At 36.6% G+C, this 19005-nt stretch overlaps 6 protein-coding genes across 6 annotated transcripts; 2 read left to right on the top strand and 4 right to left on the bottom strand.

The window, feature by feature from the left end:
* Window positions 1-446: 446 nt before the first annotated feature.
* Window positions 447-845, bottom strand: GCK72_024746 (uncharacterized protein; the record flags this gene model as incomplete). The annotated part of the gene is made up of 2 exons (XM_003118441.2): window positions 447-506; window positions 594-845. 2 exons carry the CDS (start codon window positions 843-845, stop codon window positions 447-449), a joined length of 312 nt encoding a protein of 103 aa, XP_003118489.1.
* A 1288-nt stretch (window positions 846-2133) lies between these two features.
* Window positions 2134-2492, bottom strand: GCK72_024747 (uncharacterized protein; the record flags this gene model as incomplete). The annotated part of the gene is made up of 2 exons (XM_003118316.1): window positions 2134-2292; window positions 2340-2492. The coding sequence occupies 2 exons, from the start codon at window positions 2490-2492 to the stop codon at window positions 2134-2136; spliced, it is 312 nt and encodes a 103-aa protein (XP_003118364.1).
* Window positions 2493-3464: 972 nt separating this feature from the next.
* Window positions 3465-6023, bottom strand: GCK72_024748 (uncharacterized protein; the record flags this gene model as incomplete). Its single annotated transcript, XM_053736024.1, has 14 exons — window positions 3465-3599; window positions 3646-3714; window positions 3758-3884; window positions 3952-4069; window positions 4120-4210; window positions 4256-4400; window positions 4451-4593; window positions 4641-4744; window positions 4788-4890; window positions 4952-5076; window positions 5133-5235; window positions 5281-5550; window positions 5599-5684; window positions 5945-6023. The coding sequence occupies 14 exons, from the start codon at window positions 6021-6023 to the stop codon at window positions 3465-3467; spliced, it is 1698 nt and encodes a 565-aa protein (XP_053579590.1).
* Window positions 6024-9034: 3011 nt separating this feature from the next.
* On the bottom strand, window positions 9035-9443 carry GCK72_024749 (uncharacterized protein; the record flags this gene model as incomplete). The annotated part of the gene is made up of 2 exons (XM_003117618.2): window positions 9035-9280; window positions 9336-9443. 2 exons carry the CDS (start codon window positions 9441-9443, stop codon window positions 9035-9037), a joined length of 354 nt encoding a protein of 117 aa, XP_003117666.2.
* Window positions 9444-13997: 4554 nt separating this feature from the next.
* Window positions 13998-15381, top strand: GCK72_024750 (uncharacterized protein; the record flags this gene model as incomplete). Its single annotated transcript, XM_053736025.1, has 6 exons — window positions 13998-14099; window positions 14271-14342; window positions 14398-14563; window positions 14612-14760; window positions 15029-15164; window positions 15227-15381. The coding sequence occupies 6 exons, from the start codon at window positions 13998-14000 to the stop codon at window positions 15379-15381; spliced, it is 780 nt and encodes a 259-aa protein (XP_053579591.1).
* Window positions 15382-15872: 491 nt separating this feature from the next.
* Window positions 15873-17496, top strand: GCK72_024751 (uncharacterized protein; the record flags this gene model as incomplete). Its single annotated transcript, XM_053736026.1, has 6 exons — window positions 15873-15959; window positions 16007-16088; window positions 16142-16270; window positions 17040-17132; window positions 17187-17314; window positions 17359-17496. The coding sequence occupies 6 exons, from the start codon at window positions 15873-15875 to the stop codon at window positions 17494-17496; spliced, it is 657 nt and encodes a 218-aa protein (XP_053579592.1).
* Window positions 17497-19005: the final 1509 nt, after the last annotated feature.

Consider the following 19005-nt stretch of genomic DNA (forward strand, 5'->3'; position numbering starts at 1 on the left):
TGAAAATTAATGTATTCGATATCTGGTGTGACATAGTAGAAAGTTAAAATGTGTTGTTTTAGAAAACTACCAAAAGATAACAACAGAACATCATAGGTTCCAGATATAAACTGGAATATTTAAAGAAATGTTTGATGATTTTCCCTTACCTAACATTCTAGGAGACTCGGTAATGGAAAGAACCCCAGGAATGAATATTACGCTTGGATTCAAGAAAATACGGAATTTGTTTACATACCTAGTTTTCAAGATAGACGTGAGGATTAAAATTGTCTGTACATAACCCATACTGTAACATCTTCGTAGTACTGTCACTATTTTTTTCTTTTCTGAACACTTAGAATTTTGGAAACTCAGCATCTATTGGTTGCAAGACAAAGAAAAATGTGTGATGAATACATTTATTACAGAAAAAAAAACAGATATGTGTGCAATAAATAATTAGTTTAAGAACATTCGTGAAGCTTGGTGCAGACGTCCTTTGGCGCAGTTCCGCTCTCGAGCTCCTGAAATCAAATGGGTTTAGAAATTGAACGGTTTCAGTTTAAAAATAAATATCCCCCCCCCCCTCTTATTAAATACTAACAACTCACCTTGATGATTGGGTCCAACTTCTCGTTAACGTAGTGATCGCATTCGGTGGTTCCAAATGGAATAGCGTGGAACAACTTCTTGCACTCAGCATCAAAATCTTTCTTGATGGAAGTGACATCCTTATCAGCAGATCCTTCATAAGTTTTGACAGCAAGCTCACACATTTGACATCCCAATGAGCTACGCTGTTTTGGAAGAACAACACAGAGAGCAACTGCTGCAAGTGCAGCCAAGAAAAGTACAGTCTTCATAGTATACGCCAAGAGTAGTACAACATTATCTGCGATAACTCCGCTTTTTATACTGTTCAAGTATATCAATCATGTGAGACGTGTCTTCGAATTCCTTATTGTTTATGATTAGTGTGAAATTAAAACTGATACCCTCTATGATTTGTGTGCAGTTAGAACGTCGTAGTTTGATACGACGTTTCGGAAGATTATCATTCCAACTTTTGTTTTAATAATCTCTTCTTTAAGTAATCCGATCCGTGATATTGTCAATGTAGCTCTCGTTTTGGAATTCACGATTCTATTTTATTGAGGTCATCACTTCCTATTCAACTCGTTCACATTGTTGTCAATGTTTCAAAACCCCTCATCAATATTCCGAAACATTAGCATTAATTTTCTGGTTTATAGTATAACGGTATCAAATTTTATGATTTGCACCTTTCATGACGTTGTTAACTATAATATTATGCCATATCGAATGCAATAAAATGATATGATGTAACATGATTACAATGCGAAACCATGACCAGGAACAAGTTTAGTTCGATTTCGTGGGTTTTTTTTGTGATTTGCGGACGTTACAAGTCATAGGAGTTGTGATTTTCCGGATCAAAAGTTTGTTGTCTGTGATTTTAGTGTGTTTTCTGCCAAAACGAATAGTTGTAAACATCCGATGTTAATTGTGACAACAATAAGAATTTTACTGAGTCTAGTATCGCATTGACTGCTTTTCCTTCATGTTTCTCGTAGTTGCAACACAAGTCATTGCTGTGAAAATCAAAATTTCAAATACACCGGTCCAAAAAAACATTCCTCGCCAGCAAAGAATGATCAAACGTATTAAAATATTAACGCATAGTTTCATTCACCACGTGTGACGCGGTTCTATTTCTCCATATAAGCTGTTTAGCCTGATTAACTATTTGCTTGATAAAAACCTAGGTTTGAAAGGAATTATATTTTTGATCATTTAGTTTGCAATTCAAATATTTTCATGAACGTGCAACTTCTGTCAGAAACTGTGATTGAGTGCACATAAAGAAAATCATTCTTCTCTAGACTGATGGAGCGAAAGTTTTACTAGGTTTTGCCAGGGAATCATGAAGGACGCGTTTGTACTTGTTTATAATGGTTGAAGATACTGAGAGCTGTCACATATTTCATTGACAGATTTCAAATTTTGTGTAAACGTGTGACAATTTCCCATATGTCTAATCATTCGAGTGCATTAAACAGTTTACATAATTTTTCATTCAAAACTTGGAAAAAAGGTTTTCAAATACAGCACATAAGCAAAAACAATAATTTATGGGCACTCGTGGAGCTTGGTGCACACATCCTTTGGTGCGGTTCCGCTCTCGAGCTCGTGGATGATTGGGTCAATCTTCTTGTTCACGTAGTGGTCGCATTCGGTGGTTCCGAATGGAATAGAGTGGAAGAGAGCCTTGCATTCAGCATCAAAATCCTGAAAACGTCCGCAATCATAACAGAAATGACTTAAAATTAATTTACCTTCTTGATTGTGGTGACATCCTTGTCAGCGGAGGCGTCGTACTTCTTGACAACCAACTCGCACATTTGACAGCTAATAGCGCTTCTCTTCTCTGGGAGGACGAGTCCAGTAGCAACGGCAACCAAGACAGCCAAAACAAGAAGGGTCTTCATTCTGAAATTATAAAAATGAATGAAAAGTAAAAACTCAACAAATGCTTGTGGCAGAGAAGAATTGATAGAGCACGTGTGATAACAGGACGTTTTATAGAGGAAGCTTCTCGACTCTGATTACTTGACCATCTGATAAGGGGCGTCGTCGAAATTGTGTAAAATTTTGTGTTAGCAGAAAAAAAAGGTTACAGATCAAGATCATATGTGTTAAAACCCGTGACATAAACATTTTTTATTGTCCGGCTCGTTAGTATGTACTCAAATTGTTCCATCCGTTTACGATTTACATGATAATGTTTTATGACCACCGGTTTATGAAATTTAGAAGTTTCCGAGTTCCGTCTCTGATTACAACAAGATTATTCAATATGATTGTTGATGAGTAAGTAAATGATTGGGAAAGTTGGGATAATATTCAGGTTAATTTTTTGAGCAATTCATTCCTATTTAATGCTTGATAATAACTAATGCAAACCTTCATGATGCCTGGTTACAACAATCAAGAACATGTTTTGCATCAAATTTAATTTTGACTTCTTTCGTTTTCTTCTACTTCAGCAACATTATTGAACCGTATCTGTAAGCTGAATATATTTTCTTCTTATTGAGGAGTTCTAAAAATATAACTTGTGTGTTTTCATTTGAGCAAGTTTATTATCATGTGAAATTAATTAAGTTGTAATTAAATTTATTAATTAGGGCGTTGACCAGGACAAAGTCGAAACCCAACAAGTCCTCCTGTGTGCAATCAAGATTCCCAGTTTTGCAGAACCATCGGATAAGCAGTGCAAACAGCAAAACAGGACACAAGTTTCCAATGACTCCTTTATTGAGAGAAGGGCTAGAGACATTAAAAAGGAGAAAGAGCCAAATATACAAAAAAAAACTTACGGTATTGTAATAAATACCAAAAGAAAAAAATCGGCAGAAGGAAACGTTACGAGAGCAGAAAACGAAGAGTTCACAGTAAAATTAATCCCAAAAATTTTCACGAGGTGCGATCAGTCGGACCAAGTACTCGCTCACCACCTTTTGGCGAACAAGACCATTGTAGGTGCTCAACCACTTTGTTGTGTCGATCTCGGTGTTTGGGAGGACTGCTTCTATCTGAAAATCTTCATATTTTGTTGGTTTTCTTTTTATAGTAAAATACCTCTCTTCTTGTTTTCTGTTCTGTTTGTAGTGAAAAGTATTGCAATTCGACAAGGGTTAAGTGATGGGGCTGAAACAAAAAAAGTCGTCAAATTCTATATCGGATTGCTCACCGCAAGGATTTCCAGGCTTTGATCATTGAGTGGGAAATAGAGCAAAGAAAGGGATCTTATTGTGATTGGAACGGAAGAAAGTAGATTGTTGAGAACATTCATGGCATTTGCTCCGATGTAAGTAATACTAAAAGAAGAGTTACCATATACAGTGGATAATAAAATTATCGTGTGTTTTTCAATTATTCACTCACCCAAATATGATTTCTTCAAAGTTTGAATTGGAAATGAATTGACCAACTGCCCATAGACACGATTCTTCTACTATATCTTTCATCCCAAAGCTTCGCAGATTTGGAAGATGATTGAGGCCTCAAATCATAGCGTAATTATACTTAAAAATTCATTGAGAAACAACTCACAGCGAATTAAGTTTACGTATGCCCAGGTGTTTTCCGGTGCTTCCGTGTTGAAATGGGGATAAACTGATTTTCCCAAAATAACATGGGTTACCTGTAAGAAGGTGTAACGAATATTATATGAAAATGATCATCTCACTTTCTCCCATTTCCTCATTTCGATTGTCATTTCCTCCGTGAATTGGTACTGGTTCCCCAATCTCACAAAATGACCGTGAAAAGTAATTTTGATTTTGTTACATAGAGGGTGTAGTTGTGTGATTTCTTCGAATAGACTCAGATTGCTGAAGAAATGAACTTTAACTAAACTACTAACATCACTAAAGCTACTTACGCTTGTTGGACGTTGATTTCAAGATGAATGTGATTGAAACGAGTTTGTGTTGTCAGAATTCTTCGCAATAGACTGTGGCCATAGGTCCGAAGCTGTATGGACAAACAAATGTCACTTTGCCCACCAGTTTCGATCATGCCGAACTGCAACGTAAGTATCACATTCAGTTCAGATTGTTTCTATTACTCACAACAACTTCGTCCATTCTTTGATTCAATCCTGGAGGCAGCATCAAGTCTTCCATTTTCAATTTCGACACATTTTTTGAAGTTTGTTCGGCCACCACCGTTTCCACTGAATATTAAATATGAAAATAGAGAATGTGTTCTCAACTCACTTTCTTGTATATTAGTTTCCGTCAAATGTAAAGAAACGAGCTCGATTGAATGTGCGTTGTTGCTTAACAAAGTTTTCAGCAGAACTGGTGGAACAATGTATTGCTTAAATGTAGATTGTATAAGTAATTTGTTTTGTTTTCTATAACTTCAAAAGTTGACTCACATTTATAATGTTGTCAAGTATGAATGGTTCTTCGAGATCTCCGCCAATATTAGTTGGAATTGGTTCATGAACATTTTCGATTTTCAACACGGCCAAGTCTTTGAAATTTGTTTCAGAAAGAATGGCTGAATTTCAATAAATCGTTGTCCTGCAGAAATTCAATTAAATTAATTACGCTTACCGTCCCACAATACTGGATCAATGGCAACTGATAGCAATTGGATGCTCTCTGCTTTCACACAAAGTTTGATTCTTCTCAGTTCCTCCTCCAAGAGTTCCATGTTCTACAAACATAAAGATGACGTCATGAAAACTTTGGAAAACTATACCGGTAAATAGAAGCTTGTACAATTGTCTTTTACATTTTTGAAGCGATGCGAGTCAACGATAACATTCCGAGCGTAGTTCAGAACAACTTCTGGCACAGAATCACAATATATCTTGACACCGTCGTTCATATGGAGTCTGGTGTGTCTGCCGTAAGCCAGATAAGGACGGTCAGAAATTGATCCAGTGATTCTCACATAATATTTGTCTCTTGGTACCCAGTACAAAACTTCACTCGCCCAAGGTTTTGTGAAGGCCAACGCCATAATTGTCTGAAAAAAGAGCCTGAAAATGAAAAATCATCAAGTAATGATTGTTACATTGGCTCCTTCCAGATGTCTGACGGTATTCTGGAGAGACGGGACTTGGGTCATGGCTTTCACAAAGAGATTTTGGTGGTCTTCAACTGAAATATAAATGAATTGAAAAAGCAGTAGTGGAGTGGGAATTACAAAAAACCACTACTTTTCGAGGTTTCTGTGGATTCCGATGTTTTTAAAATTCTGAGTAGCTCGATGAAAACCGGTTTCAATGATATTCCTTCAAATTCTCCGTTCAACGCAAAAAAAAGTTTTTTTTTTAATCAGTGTAGTAGGCAGTAAGAGGACGGTTGTTATCGTAAAAACGATCTTATGAAGATTTCTCCGTTCAACGCAAATGACTTACTGATTTCGTATGGCTCAGGTTGTCTGCTCCCACAATTGCGACGTGTTATCGGAAGAATTGGCGTTACAGTCAGTTTCATTCTCGGTCGAAGCAGATCTCTGAAAAAATAAGTTTTTTTTGAAAGGGCAGTAATGTGTCGAAAAGTGAGAATTAAAGAACGTAATTTTTTCTGCGTGTTTTCCTTGCTATATCCGAGATGTGAGTATTTCGAACCATTTTTTTATATTAAATTTCATTTGATCTACTAAGATTGCAGTTTCAGAATAGTTTCTCATTAAGCAGATAACATTATCAGAAAAGCAAACGTATGATACTGGCCATAGAAATGTGTTTGCGCCAAGACTCAGTTAGCAGTTGCGATCGAACGGCGGTTGACTTTCGTTCTTGGCGGGATAACGAGTGTAAATGAGGACAACCGAAAAATAGGAGATACCACAGAGAGAATCTATACGCTTCTGCCAGAAAGGAAGTACCGGGATGTTTCTGAGCTTATTGCTATGGTGATGCAACGTCGGGAACAAAATCTAACGGAGGTAGAAAGCAAGACGGGCATAGGAAACGAGTAATATCTATAGGTCGTGGTATGTTCATTAAAAAGGAAAAGAGGAACTTTTGAGATGAAATCGGATTTTCACTTGGATGAGTAACATAGGTGAAAAAATGATACTTAAAAAAAGCAACTGATAGTTTGAGAATTAAAAATCGGTAAAATTTTTTAAAATTAGTTAAATTGTCTAATGATGTTCAAAAATCATGCGATTAAAATAAAATTGCTTTGATAAACACCACAACCCATGCAAACCAAAACTCTCAAGAAAAAACTACTCACCGTAACAGCCGGAAGATCCAGATGAAGAAGTTCAAGATGTTCATTTGGACGTTTGAACGGTGAATTGAAGAGAGAAAGTGATTTCAGACCAAGCTGAGAAACCTGAAATATTAGTTCGAACAATTCATACTCTACGAAAACAGAATATGTCGCTTGGCAACACCGAAGGGTTGAATGAATGGGAAGAATTAAAACAGAGTAAAATAGGAAAAGCGGGAAAATAACGGAGCGAAGACACAGAAAGAAAAAAGGAAGTTGGATGGGATATAGTTTTATACTAAAATGCATTAGGTTGAGAACTAAAATGCAGCGGTATAAATGAAAATCCAATTCTTTTTGAGATCTGATCAAAGATAAGGCAAACTATTTGTTACTGATAACCATCAAGGGAAGGTTAGTTTCAATTGGTCAAAAATGACATTTATTAGGTATGACAATCTCTCTCGGCAAAATGGGAAATTGTTCGAAAATAGTGTTCAAGAAGACTTTGGAGGTAACTTCATCAACATTTGATTTTGAAGATTGTTGGGTTGATAGTACGGATTTTGCGGAAAGAGAATGTGAAAAAAATGGAGATGTTTTATGTTTACGTGCATGTGTATTTAAATTCATTTCGTATGAGTTTCCAGATTTCTCTAAACATTGATACTCCTGCTTTCTCTTGTTTCAATCACAAGTAAGATTCTAAATACTTTTTTTTTTCATTCAAACAGATTGACTCCGCCCAACTTCTACTGGACAAGGTAAAATATGAGACGAAAGTGCATTTTATTTCATCTTTTAAATGGTCGATAGAGAACATATTCTAGATGATTTAAAATGAAGGGTGTGTACTTTAAGGCTCTCTATTCTCATCTTAACATTTTCAAGAATAATCTTTCGGGAAGCGCGTGGTAGACACCACTAATTGGTTTTTGTCTGCCATCATGTCAAGATTCTGAGACGAATTCCCCATGGTTTGAACCAGTTCTCACGGTGTTCATTGAGACGTTTGAACGGTGGATTGAAGAATGTCTTCTGGACCAAGTTGAGAAATCTGAAATATTTGTTCAAACAATTCACACTCCATGAAAACAAAATATGTCGCTAGGCAACACAGAAGGGTTGAATGGATCGAAGGAAACAAAAACAAAGTAATAGAGGAAAATATGGAGGAAAATATAAAGCGAGGAGACAGAACGGAAAAATGTGATAGGGTGGCATGTAGTTTGATACTAGAATGCATCCAGGATAAACATCTAAAATGAAAAGTATTCAGATCCTTCTAATGGCTGTTTTTTTAAGTTGAATGGCATTCTGCCACGATCAGAGTTGGGGATCGCAAAGAATATTTCATAAATTCTATGCCGACAGAATATGGCAAAAATCAATTAATAGTAATTGGAGGGTTGAAAAGTGAAAAATAATAGTAGAGTAGTATAGGTGCTGTGGTAAACATGAAAATTCAATTCTTTTAGAGATATCTTCGATAATAAGATGAACTGTTTGCTACTGATAACCATCAATGGAGAGTTAGGTTTCAATTGGTCAAAAATGACATTTATCAGATATGACAATCTCTCTCGGCCAAATGGGAAACTGTTCGAAAAGAATGATCAAGAAGATTTTGAAGGTAACTTTTTGCAGGTAACGTAACAACATTTCATCTTGAAGATTGTCGGGTCGATTGTACGGACATCGCAGAAAGAGAATGTAAAACAATGAAAACGTTTGAGCAAAATAGGAACTCTTTTTTTATCTTGTTTTAACCACGCGCAAGATATAAATACTTTTTCATTCAAAACAGATCGACTCCATCCAACTTCTCCTTGGAAACGTAACCCTCTGAGACAAAAGTGCATTTGATATCATCTTTTTAATGGTCGATAAAGAACATTTTCTAGATGATTTGAAATAAAGTAAGATGTACTTTGTGGTTTTCTATTCTCATCTTGATATTTTCAAGAATTATCTTTTGTAAAGCGCGTGTTAGACATTATCACATCACTAATTGTTTTCTGTCTGCCATAATGTCTGGATTCTGAACTGAATTCCCCATGGTTTACACCAGACGTCTACTTTGAACAAAACTTCTGCCTAGATGTCTGATCAAAAATTATCAGAAAACATTCGACTGATCACACGAATCTTAACACACTGTAAAAATTGAAAAGATACGATAAAAGCGGGATTGTGTGCATTTGAGATTTATTTTTGAAAGAGAATCAGGGAAATTGACAATATAGTCTGATTATGATTACAATTAAAAGTAACCACACGTTTCATTTTTCATCCAATCTGCTGATCTCTAATTCTGCGTCCCAGCAAACTTGGCGTGACATTTTTAGAGCGACGAAAGCCTTTGCCTCCTTCTCTTTAGTGAGTTTGTGGTTCAACGCGTGTTCCTCTGGAGTGAGAGTTCCAAGATCCTTGAGAACCTTGTATTGGGCAAAAGCTTCATTGTACTCCTTCTTACACTTCTGAGCAAGATCCTCCAACTCCTGTGCTCTGGCCAAGATCCGGTTTCTCTAAAAAACAAGTGGTTAGCTTCAATTATATTCTGAATTAGCATGCGAAGTTTACCTCGATGGCCTTTTGGCGTTCAGCTGGATCGGTGATATTCTCGACGAGAGTTGGTGCGCTATCAGATGATGGAAGCGTTGAAGGCATCATGCTCACTGGGAACGGCATTCTTCAGCTAAAAACGGAATAATAAGAGATGACGTGTTCTCGAAATCGGTGAGTGAAAAAAGAGGAAAGTTGCAATATAAATTGAAAGCGAATAAAAAGTGAGAGAGTGCAACCATGGAGATATATACCAAACAAGGTCACTATTATGCATGTCTTTCATTGTTTTTTTTGTGCCTCTATTTCGGAAAGTGAGACGAGAAGGAGAGAGTGAATGCCACTTGATTTCAAAGAACAACTGCTCGTTCAAAAGAACATAACATGTAGTGGCACCCGGAAAAGAAGCTCAAGTCTTCTAATCTGAATATTCGTTTTTCTGAAAAACACGTGGTTGAACAAAGCAGACGAAACAAAAAAAATTAGTCTTAAAGATCAAATAATTATTAATTCAGAAGGACTCAAACTCAATTATATTCAAAAGTGGTTCACAACTTTTTTTGCGCAAAAAAAAGAGAGAACGAGAAAAACCGAACCAAACAAGAGAGCAAAAAGTTGATTCTTTATAGAAAAAAAAAACAAACTCAAACTGCCAAGTAAATTCACGGACGGTTTTGAGCTGAACGTATTTACACACTCCAAGGCACAAACTCCGCTCGCCCGCATCGATTTTGGACGTTCGCACATATCACAAAATTTTTGGGAACACAAATATCCTCATATGAATGACTTTCTTCGAAATTTGATGTATGTCATCATCACAATTTATTTTTATCAAAGTGTTTAGGAGAAAGAAGTATGAGAGCACTTTACTTTCAATCCGAATGCTCATGGGATAATATTCGCTCTTTCAATGAGCCAACGATCAACAAAAGTGATGTGCATAGAAGTGGCAGAAATTGCTTTCAGATTGAACCTGATGTATGTTCTTAATGAAAGGGGGGGGGGCTATATAGAATACATTTGTGAAACACCACATGTCGACACTAGCGATTATTATCTAGAGTGGTGTTGAGATAGATTAGAGATGGAAAAATCACAGGGGTCTTTAAAAAATTTTGTATTGATATATTTTACACAAGAAACATATAAATATAAATGGATATTGAAACATAAACAACTAGACTGTTCTTTTTCAAAAGACCAATTTTATTCGGACAGTCGGCAGATTTGACGTAATCGGATAGAGAAAGTATCTTTTTTCAATGTGGCGAATTAAACAGCGGTCGTTAGAACAACTTTGCTGATCAGACAACACTTCATATGCGGGGGTATAGCTCAGTGGTAGAGCGCTCCCTTAGCATGGGAGAGGGCTGGGGTTCAATTCCCCATACCTCCAAGAAGTTTTTGTTTCACCTAATAAAGTATATATTTTTCACAGTTACATGTCAGGGCAAATGACAGAAGAACAAAAAAAAAGAAGATAGTTAGTTTCGGGAGTAAACACTGTAAACGCAACTGACACATAAAAGTTGTTCCCATTTTTTAAAAGTTCAGTCAACTGACCGGAAAAAAAGTTCGTGAAAAGTTGGAAAGGCTGAACAAAAACTCAGTGATGCACGCAAATGTTTAAAATGATCTAGTTTAATTAAATAAGAAAAGAAAAAGAGGGCAGCAGACGAACCGATGGAATGAGGAGAAAAGTGAGGCTGGTGTTACTACACAATGATGGGAGGAAAGATAGAAAATAGTTGATAGAACAACGATTCCGTACACTTTTCCCCGTAAAAGTTGGAGACAAAGTCAGAGAACAACGGTTCCGTCTCAATCTGTTGTGATAGTCGCCGATAATTCAAAAAAGGGAGAGACACACGTGCTGAATCTGGCAATAAATTGTATTTTGTCTTTAGGGAAGCGGTCACCTAGGCATTACTGCGCTGTCGGTATCTGCGATTCAATCTTTTTATACAAGAAAAAGTTCAAAAGTCTAAGAAACAGAACGACATCGACAGATTCTTCTATTTCAGGACATTTTGCGAATAGAAGATGAAACCCGTTTATTCTTGCCAGTAATAATTAGTTCCTTATGACTAACAGTGTCCGTTTTCAAAACTAGAATTAAAATCTCATTTCCGTTTGAGTTTCCTATGAAAAAAACGAGAAGTGACAAACAATATGTCTAAAAACAACGACGAAAAATAACGAACTGGGAAGATTGGGTGGAGTCAGACTCAAATAATTCAGATTTTTTGGAAAAATATAGAACTTGGTAATTTTTTCTTTAACTCTAACTATATGTACACTACCGCAATACGTTAATGCACCAGAGATGTTCAATGCTTACCCAATTTCTGTGTTCGAAAATAAATTTCCGTCATAATTTGGGTAAGACAAAAACAACAATCTAGGCTTTGTGTATACACTAACTTTTTCTCAAACAACGACCATCAGCCATGACGTATCTTTGAGGTTTATTGATACGAATACAACTTAATTGTTTTTTCATAAGTTAATAATAAAAAGAAAGGTTATTAGTAATAAAAAGATTAAAAAGAAAGCGCTAGGTATTCAGGAATCGTTAGTAAGCTTTATATCAACTATTTCGAAAAATAAAATATGAAGAGTACCAGTAATAAATTATTATGAAAACCTAAGTATGAACGACTTACCATCATTTTTTTTTCTTCTCACTGGAATCTCAAAAACAGAAAAGTTTTTATAACTAATGGATAAGCAAATATGTTTTCTCGCTGGAACCTTACAGCAGTGTTAACAATATGTTATCGTGTTAGTTTATGTTCTGACCAATGTAATTGTCTCTATCGAGGCATTAACGTATATATGATAAGGTTTTGGTAAACCTTGAACATGTCACAAAGGTACACTGGAAACTGTTCAAAACAATTTTAAAAGTCACAATTGTATTGTACATAACAGTCAGCCCACTTGCGAAATATGCAGTGATTGAGTAATAGTAATAATTTTCAGCTTGAGGGTCTAAAGGGCAGGTGTCAGTGTACAACGATCTACTTCTCGACTGTTCCTTATCAGTTGATGACGATAGTTGTTCGAACTTCGTGTAACGGAAATTTCGAGAATATCAAGATCCGATTCAAGATATTGTTTTCAAAACAAAAACAGATTTTGAGAAATATGGGAACCGTAGATACGAGGAGCATTCAGGGTCAGTCACAGGTTTATTCTTTTGTTTTTTATTTTGTTTTGATAGAATGGTTCGGGTAGGAAATTGGATAGTTTTTAAAAAGACGTGTTGGATAATAACAATAATAATACACAAACCATCAAACAAAGTAGAAAACAGAAAGACTTTGGGTGAGAAATTCGTAAATTTTGTGTTTGGAAATCTTATGAGAGAGTTGAGTTCATATTATTGGATCTCTGAATTCTGACGTTCTCTTTCATTCTGAAATCATACTAACCAGGAAAAAACAGAGAAAACGTTTAATGCATTACAAAAGTAGGGAAGACATGTGAATTGGTAATAAGTCTTGCAGACTTCAAGTAGACGTTTCACAACTTCCGTCTGCATGACAAGTTGCATCCGGGAAGATTTTCTGGGAGATAATAATATAGTCGGTTTTTTGAATTCACACAAAGAAATTTTCAAGCTTTCACGCTGTGACTCTTGAAACGGAGTCTCATCTCCCGATCTCCCGATAAGACCTCCTCCATATTCCCAAGCAATTTCAAAATTATTCAGTCCTTTCTCAGAAGTCCTCTCTCTCCCACCTTCTCCAACTCCCAGGAGTGCAATGACGTTTGTGATATATATCCCGGTTATTGAATATTCATGGGGTTTCCCTCTCCTTCTCTTTCCTGACCATAGCTCCGCCTTTTTTTCCTATTCCATTTTTATGAATTATTCAGTATCCAATTCCTCAATTTGTCCCCCTTGAAAAAGTTTTCCGAATTCGTTAATTATAGAAGAGACGACAAGTTGACCTGCACAATGCTGTCCTTCTCCAATTTCGTTTCTCTATGAAATTCGTGTAAACTAGGTTCCTGAGCAACTGCATACTCCTGAGTCTCCTCAACCCCTTCCCCTTACTCCCAAAACTCTCAACTTCCGGATGAGAGAATCCGTTGAAAAGTGCTTCCAAATTGATCGGTTCCTCTCACTACAGGAGGTCCCTATGCTCTGCTTTTTCGCCGTCCCGTTTTTTTGCGCTTTTCCTTCATGGTCGCACTGGGAGGGGCCTTCTGCGCAAAGTTGTGCACATGAAGAGTGGCTTCGTCCTTCTTCTTCTCCTTTTTTTCCGCCATCGCCTACTTCTTCTTTTACTTCTTCGCCATCTTCTCGTCTTCTTCTGCTCACGCAGAGAGTGTCTCTATCTTTCTTTTCTCCATTGGATGTGTATATGGCATTTAGAAGTAGAAGCATTCGTAAGAAGCACTGACCGCTTTGGAAGGAAGAAAAGAAAATACGAGCTCCAGATTACACGCCTTCTTTCTTCGCCTCCATTCTTGCCTTTTGTTCTTTCCGTTTTATTCCATTCTTCCCCAACACCAACACCCAATTCTCCATTTCACCAAACAACTAGAATATTTGTATTTATCAGAACACTCCAATTATTCTTTTGATCCTGTTAGTCCAAATCTTTTTTTTTGTGCCTATTGTCTCCAATCCCAGGAAATCCTTCCTAATCCCTTTATTGCAGAATGGACAACGTTCGGGCGTATGGCGCCGGGTTAGCAGGTGCTAATTTCGATAAAAACACATTTTTCAAAAAACCAACGGTTTTGTTCCGTTGTGCAGCGTTGGTAAGTTTAACTTTTAGGAACTTTTCTGGAGAACGGGTTTTTCGATTTGTTGTTTGGTTCTTTGTTTTTTTCAGAATTTTGTTACTTGAGGCTTCATAAAATGACAATAGATTCTCAGAATATTTTTCTTCTAAAAACACAAAATTCCTTTATTGTTTTCCCGTCTTCCAGGTATTCGGACTCATACTTTGGTATTCAGTGTCAAAGGGTGGCTGGCACAAACCAAGCGACGAAATCCATCCGGTATCAAATTACCCAATGACGAATTCAAAAAAAGAAATATGAATTTTTGTGACAGGTGTGCCTCTACGGAAAGAGCTCGTCAACATGCTCGTTTGCCACCGCTGTCGGCTTCTTTGCCGTATGTGGAGCCGTCGGTCTGATTGTGCTCGACGCGAAAATGGATCAAATTAGCTCAATTCCCACTAGACGACGAGCGGTTTTAGCAGATTTAGTTGTATCAGGTAACATATTTCAAAAGACTGTCAAATATTTGGATAATGTAATTGCAGCAATTTTCACTGGAATCTTTCTCATCGGTTTCTTCACATTCTGGTCCAAACTATCCGCCTTCGAAGTCAACGAAGGCGACGAAAATCCAATAAAGACTAACAACGCGAAATTCGGAATTCTCAGTGCTCTACTCTCGTTCTTGGCATGGGTGCGTGAGGGAGAAAATGTAGAAAAGAGAGAGTGTGTTATCTTTTGACAGAATCTAGAGTTGAACAGAAAACCTTCTTGAAATCTTGATCGATTCATGTTTCCTTTTCTAGAGACAGGTTTTGTGAATACGAATTCCTTGCCTTCAAGAAATTCGATACAGACTTCACCACGAAAAGATTTCATTTGATATATGAAGGCTAAAGTGGTTTTGAGTGTCTTCTAAAATGGGAGACTAGACAAAATGAAAAATGAGTTTTCTATTCTAGGGAGGTGCTGCTTTCTTCGCATGGCGCCGTTACGAAGAAGGAAACCAGGCCACTCACGAACCCAATTACGATGAGCAGTTCGGACAGGTGTCCACTGACGTCCAAGATGGATATGGCTACGGAGGGGACTCAACTGGTTAGTGCATATTTGAAAAGAAAGGGGAGTTTTGAACTTCACAGCAAAATTATATATTTCAGGAATCGGACATGTTGGAGCTGCCCCAGCCCAATCCTCATATCAATCCGGAGCTCCGCCACAGAACATGCAAAATATGCAGAACATGCAGAACATGCAAGCTATGCAACAACCACCAGCCAACCCATACACCCAATCCGAGGGATATGGTTATTAATCGTTCCCCCAATTTTTTTTCACTTCAAACCAAATTGGACCTAAAACATGTAGATTTTGTAATAATTTTTTGTAATCTTGCTGTTATTTATTTTTGGTAGACAGGAAACGAAGCAGATGTCGACACGCGCAATAATTTTTTCTTCACTTTCTCTTTCATCTTTTTTTTGTATGACTAATGGATCTGATGATTTTTGTCATGGATATCTCAAATAGGAAACCAAAATTTCACCTTCTCGAATAAAAACTTATTTCATTTCCGTCGTGTTATGTTTGTCAAACAATAATAAGTGAAAGTGACTGTATCACAGTATCATGAGTTGTATCAAGAAGAAAAGAAATGAAGAGAAGAGATACTGATTGATATGTTACGCCCCAAGAAGAGGACAACAAAAGACGGTGATGTTTACGATTGCAATTTCAATTTAAAGTGGACGAAAGTTCAAGACTCTATCATCCTTTCCTTTGATCGATTCTCTTCTACCCAGAAAAATGCAATCCTACACTTCCATTATTGTAGTTTTAGCTACGATTTCTTGTAGCAGTGCTCTATTGTTCGGACTTATTGGAACAGAGCAGGTGAGCATTAATAGAAGTGTCTCATAGCTCTTTGATCTTATTTTCAGTCAGTGGCAGTCACAGGAAAACTGACATGCAACGGAGAGCCAGCGGCACATGTTCGTGTGAAATTGTATGAAAAAGAAGCCAGTAAGTCACACATGAATACAAAGGAATATGAATTAAGTTCATACTTATTTCAGCTCTCGACGTTCTTCTCGATGAGGGAACCACAAATGAAGAAGGAGAATTCAAGTTGCAAGGACACAAAATTGAAGTCTCCACAATTGATCCAAAGTTGAACATCTACCACAAGTGTAATTACAAGGGGGGTACTTACAAATTCAAAGAGATAAGCAATGTTTTATTTTCATTTTTAAGATCTGCTATCAAAAGTCATCCCTCACTGTTCCGGACAATTTCATCACTGAAGGAGAGGTTCCACAGAAGACATTCAACGTTGGAATTATCAACCTCGCCAACAAATTCAGTGGTGACTCAACCGACTGTCTCAACTAATTTTCTTTGAATCTACTTGTTTTTCTTATCTCTGACATCATTTTCATGTACTCTCTTCCGAATGAATCATTTCTCAAAACAGTTTCATCTGATATGCGGAAGAAGTATCAAAAAATTACGTAAGATCATATTATTCGCTGAATATCATCTCATTAGAAAGATGGTATCTTTCGAAAGTTTTTCTATAAAGTCAACTTTCACTCTCTCTCTGTCTTCGTTTTCTTCCTTTTTTTTAAAATTTTTTTACTAACTTGAGATCATAAATCTTGAATTTAAAGTAGATTCAAGATGAGATGGTATCGAGTGAAAAGAAACAATAACGACAACGCGCATCAACTTTTTTCTTTTTTCTTTGTTCTCTTCTTATCTATCTGACCATTTGATTCTAACGTCGTGTTGGTTTCTTTCATTCCAACCGGGTCATTATTCTCATTCATACTTAGCGTGTAACATCGCTGCTTAGTTTTCAAATCTATTCGGTTCTACAAAAATTGTTCTTCTTTTAGATGTCATCTGCTCATTCTACAATTCTTCTTATCTCCTTTTTTATTGTATCATGCTATTCCATTACCATCGAATTAGGAAATCTCCAATCGGTCTCGGTAAACGGAACACTTCTGTGTAACGACAAACCAGCCAACAACATCAAAGTGAAGTTGTATGAAGAGGAAGCCAGTGAGTTTTGCCAGACAAAGCCGCAGAAAGATTTATGAGTGTTTTGTCGTTCAGTTCTTGACGTGCTCCTCGATGAAAGATTCACCAGTGAAGATGGGACCTTTGAAATGGCGGGATCGAAATCGGAAGTGACAACTATCGACCCAAAACTTAACATCTACCACAAGTGCAACTACGATGGAGTATGTTGTAATCCATTTATAATTACTTAAGCAAATGATTCCAGATTTGTGTTCGCAAAATTTCAATTCTCATCCCACCAGAGTACATCACCAACGGAGAAAAACCAGCGCGTACCTACAACATCGGAATGATCAATCTTGCTTCGAAATTCAGCGGCCAATCTACTGATTGCTTCAATTAAATGGTGTTTTGCTCTCACTCTTTTTTCAATCAAAACCACGAGATCTTTATCAAACGTCACTCATTTTTGTGTACTTTTTAGCGTAAAATAAAGTAATAAATCTTGTTGTAAGTGTTGTCTAAGTCAACGTATCTGATCATTTTAGTCCTAAAAAGTACATTGTTCTCAGGCCTTACATGCCTTCACAAAAAGCACTTTTAGTACGTTTTTTATTCTTCAAGCAAGGATAAAGACAGAGAAGAAGAAAAAAACGTAGTGTGTTCCGCACATCTTCACGCTTGTCTTGAGAAAATTGTTTGGACCGATGTGATGTTGTTCTGTTATGTTTTGTTCAAAGAAAGTTTGAGAGAAAACCAAGTTTATTTTAATATTTGAATTTCTTACAGGATGTTTTTCTTTAAAGAAAATTGTGTTCCGGAACAGATTATGACATGCATCTTCATTTTGATATTTGATAGTCATTTTCCTCAAACGTCTTATCTTTTTCTTGCCTTCTTTTTCCTAGAACACATTTACCTGTATTTCTCTACCTATCTATCGAACAAAAGAGCAAACATTGAGACAGAAAAAAAAAACAAAAATATTTACAGGACCGTCAGACCGAGGTCAGATAAGATACTTGAAATGTTCTTCCCGGTGTTTTTGTGTGTATCTGTATGTATTTATTGGGTAGGACGTGTGTACACATATTTTTCTTATCCTACTTGGTTAGTTTTGAGTTGATTCCAATTTCAGTCTGTACTGGTGTATTGTGACGGTTGTAAAATGCATCAATACTGCTGGCTAGCCCTTCATCAATATTTGATAACCGGGCACTTTCTGCTTCAGTCCAAACAAGGAAACATGATCGAGTTTTGAATGTACAAAAAAAGTTCAGTATGATCATTGTGTGGTTTGACAGGAATCATGTGGTTTTTTGAGAAAAGTAAACTGTTTTTGCTAATGTACTTGAGGTCTGGACTTGTTCACTGCCTCTGTCAGTTACACTTTTTCTTCTTAGTTTCAGCATCAAATACTCGATTGTTGAAACTTAAGAATTCTTATATTATTTATTCCATCTGAAAAATGAAGAGGATGCAAAGATGCGAACCTCGACTAATAATATAATATTTCTGACGTTTGCCCTGGCCTCATTAGTCGTCTTATTTGTCTATTTGACTATAGCACAACCATTTTCTCATCGCAATTATTATTCATATTTTCACTTTCTTTCGTCATTTTCTCACCATTTTTGATTGATTTCAAACACAGCTGGTCTCTACAATCCAACAAGGACATTTTCTAGTTTTTCCTCTTTTTTTCTAAGGTCAGTCTTTTTTGGCATTGTCTGTATCGACATTCCTACTGTGACCTCCTCATTTTATGGTGGTCCTTGCCATTTACACGCTCACTTATTCATTAGCCTCTCCATCGATTTGCCATGTTTTGACTCCTCAAAAAACGGCAGAATTCTATATATCCTAACTGCAGTTTAGTTTCAAATTTTGTGGAATATTGGAATTCAATTTT

This window comes from Caenorhabditis remanei, chromosome X (assembly GCF_010183535.1).
Source record: "Caenorhabditis remanei strain PX506 chromosome X, whole genome shotgun sequence".
Taxonomy (NCBI): Eukaryota; Metazoa; Nematoda; class Chromadorea; order Rhabditida; family Rhabditidae; genus Caenorhabditis; species Caenorhabditis remanei.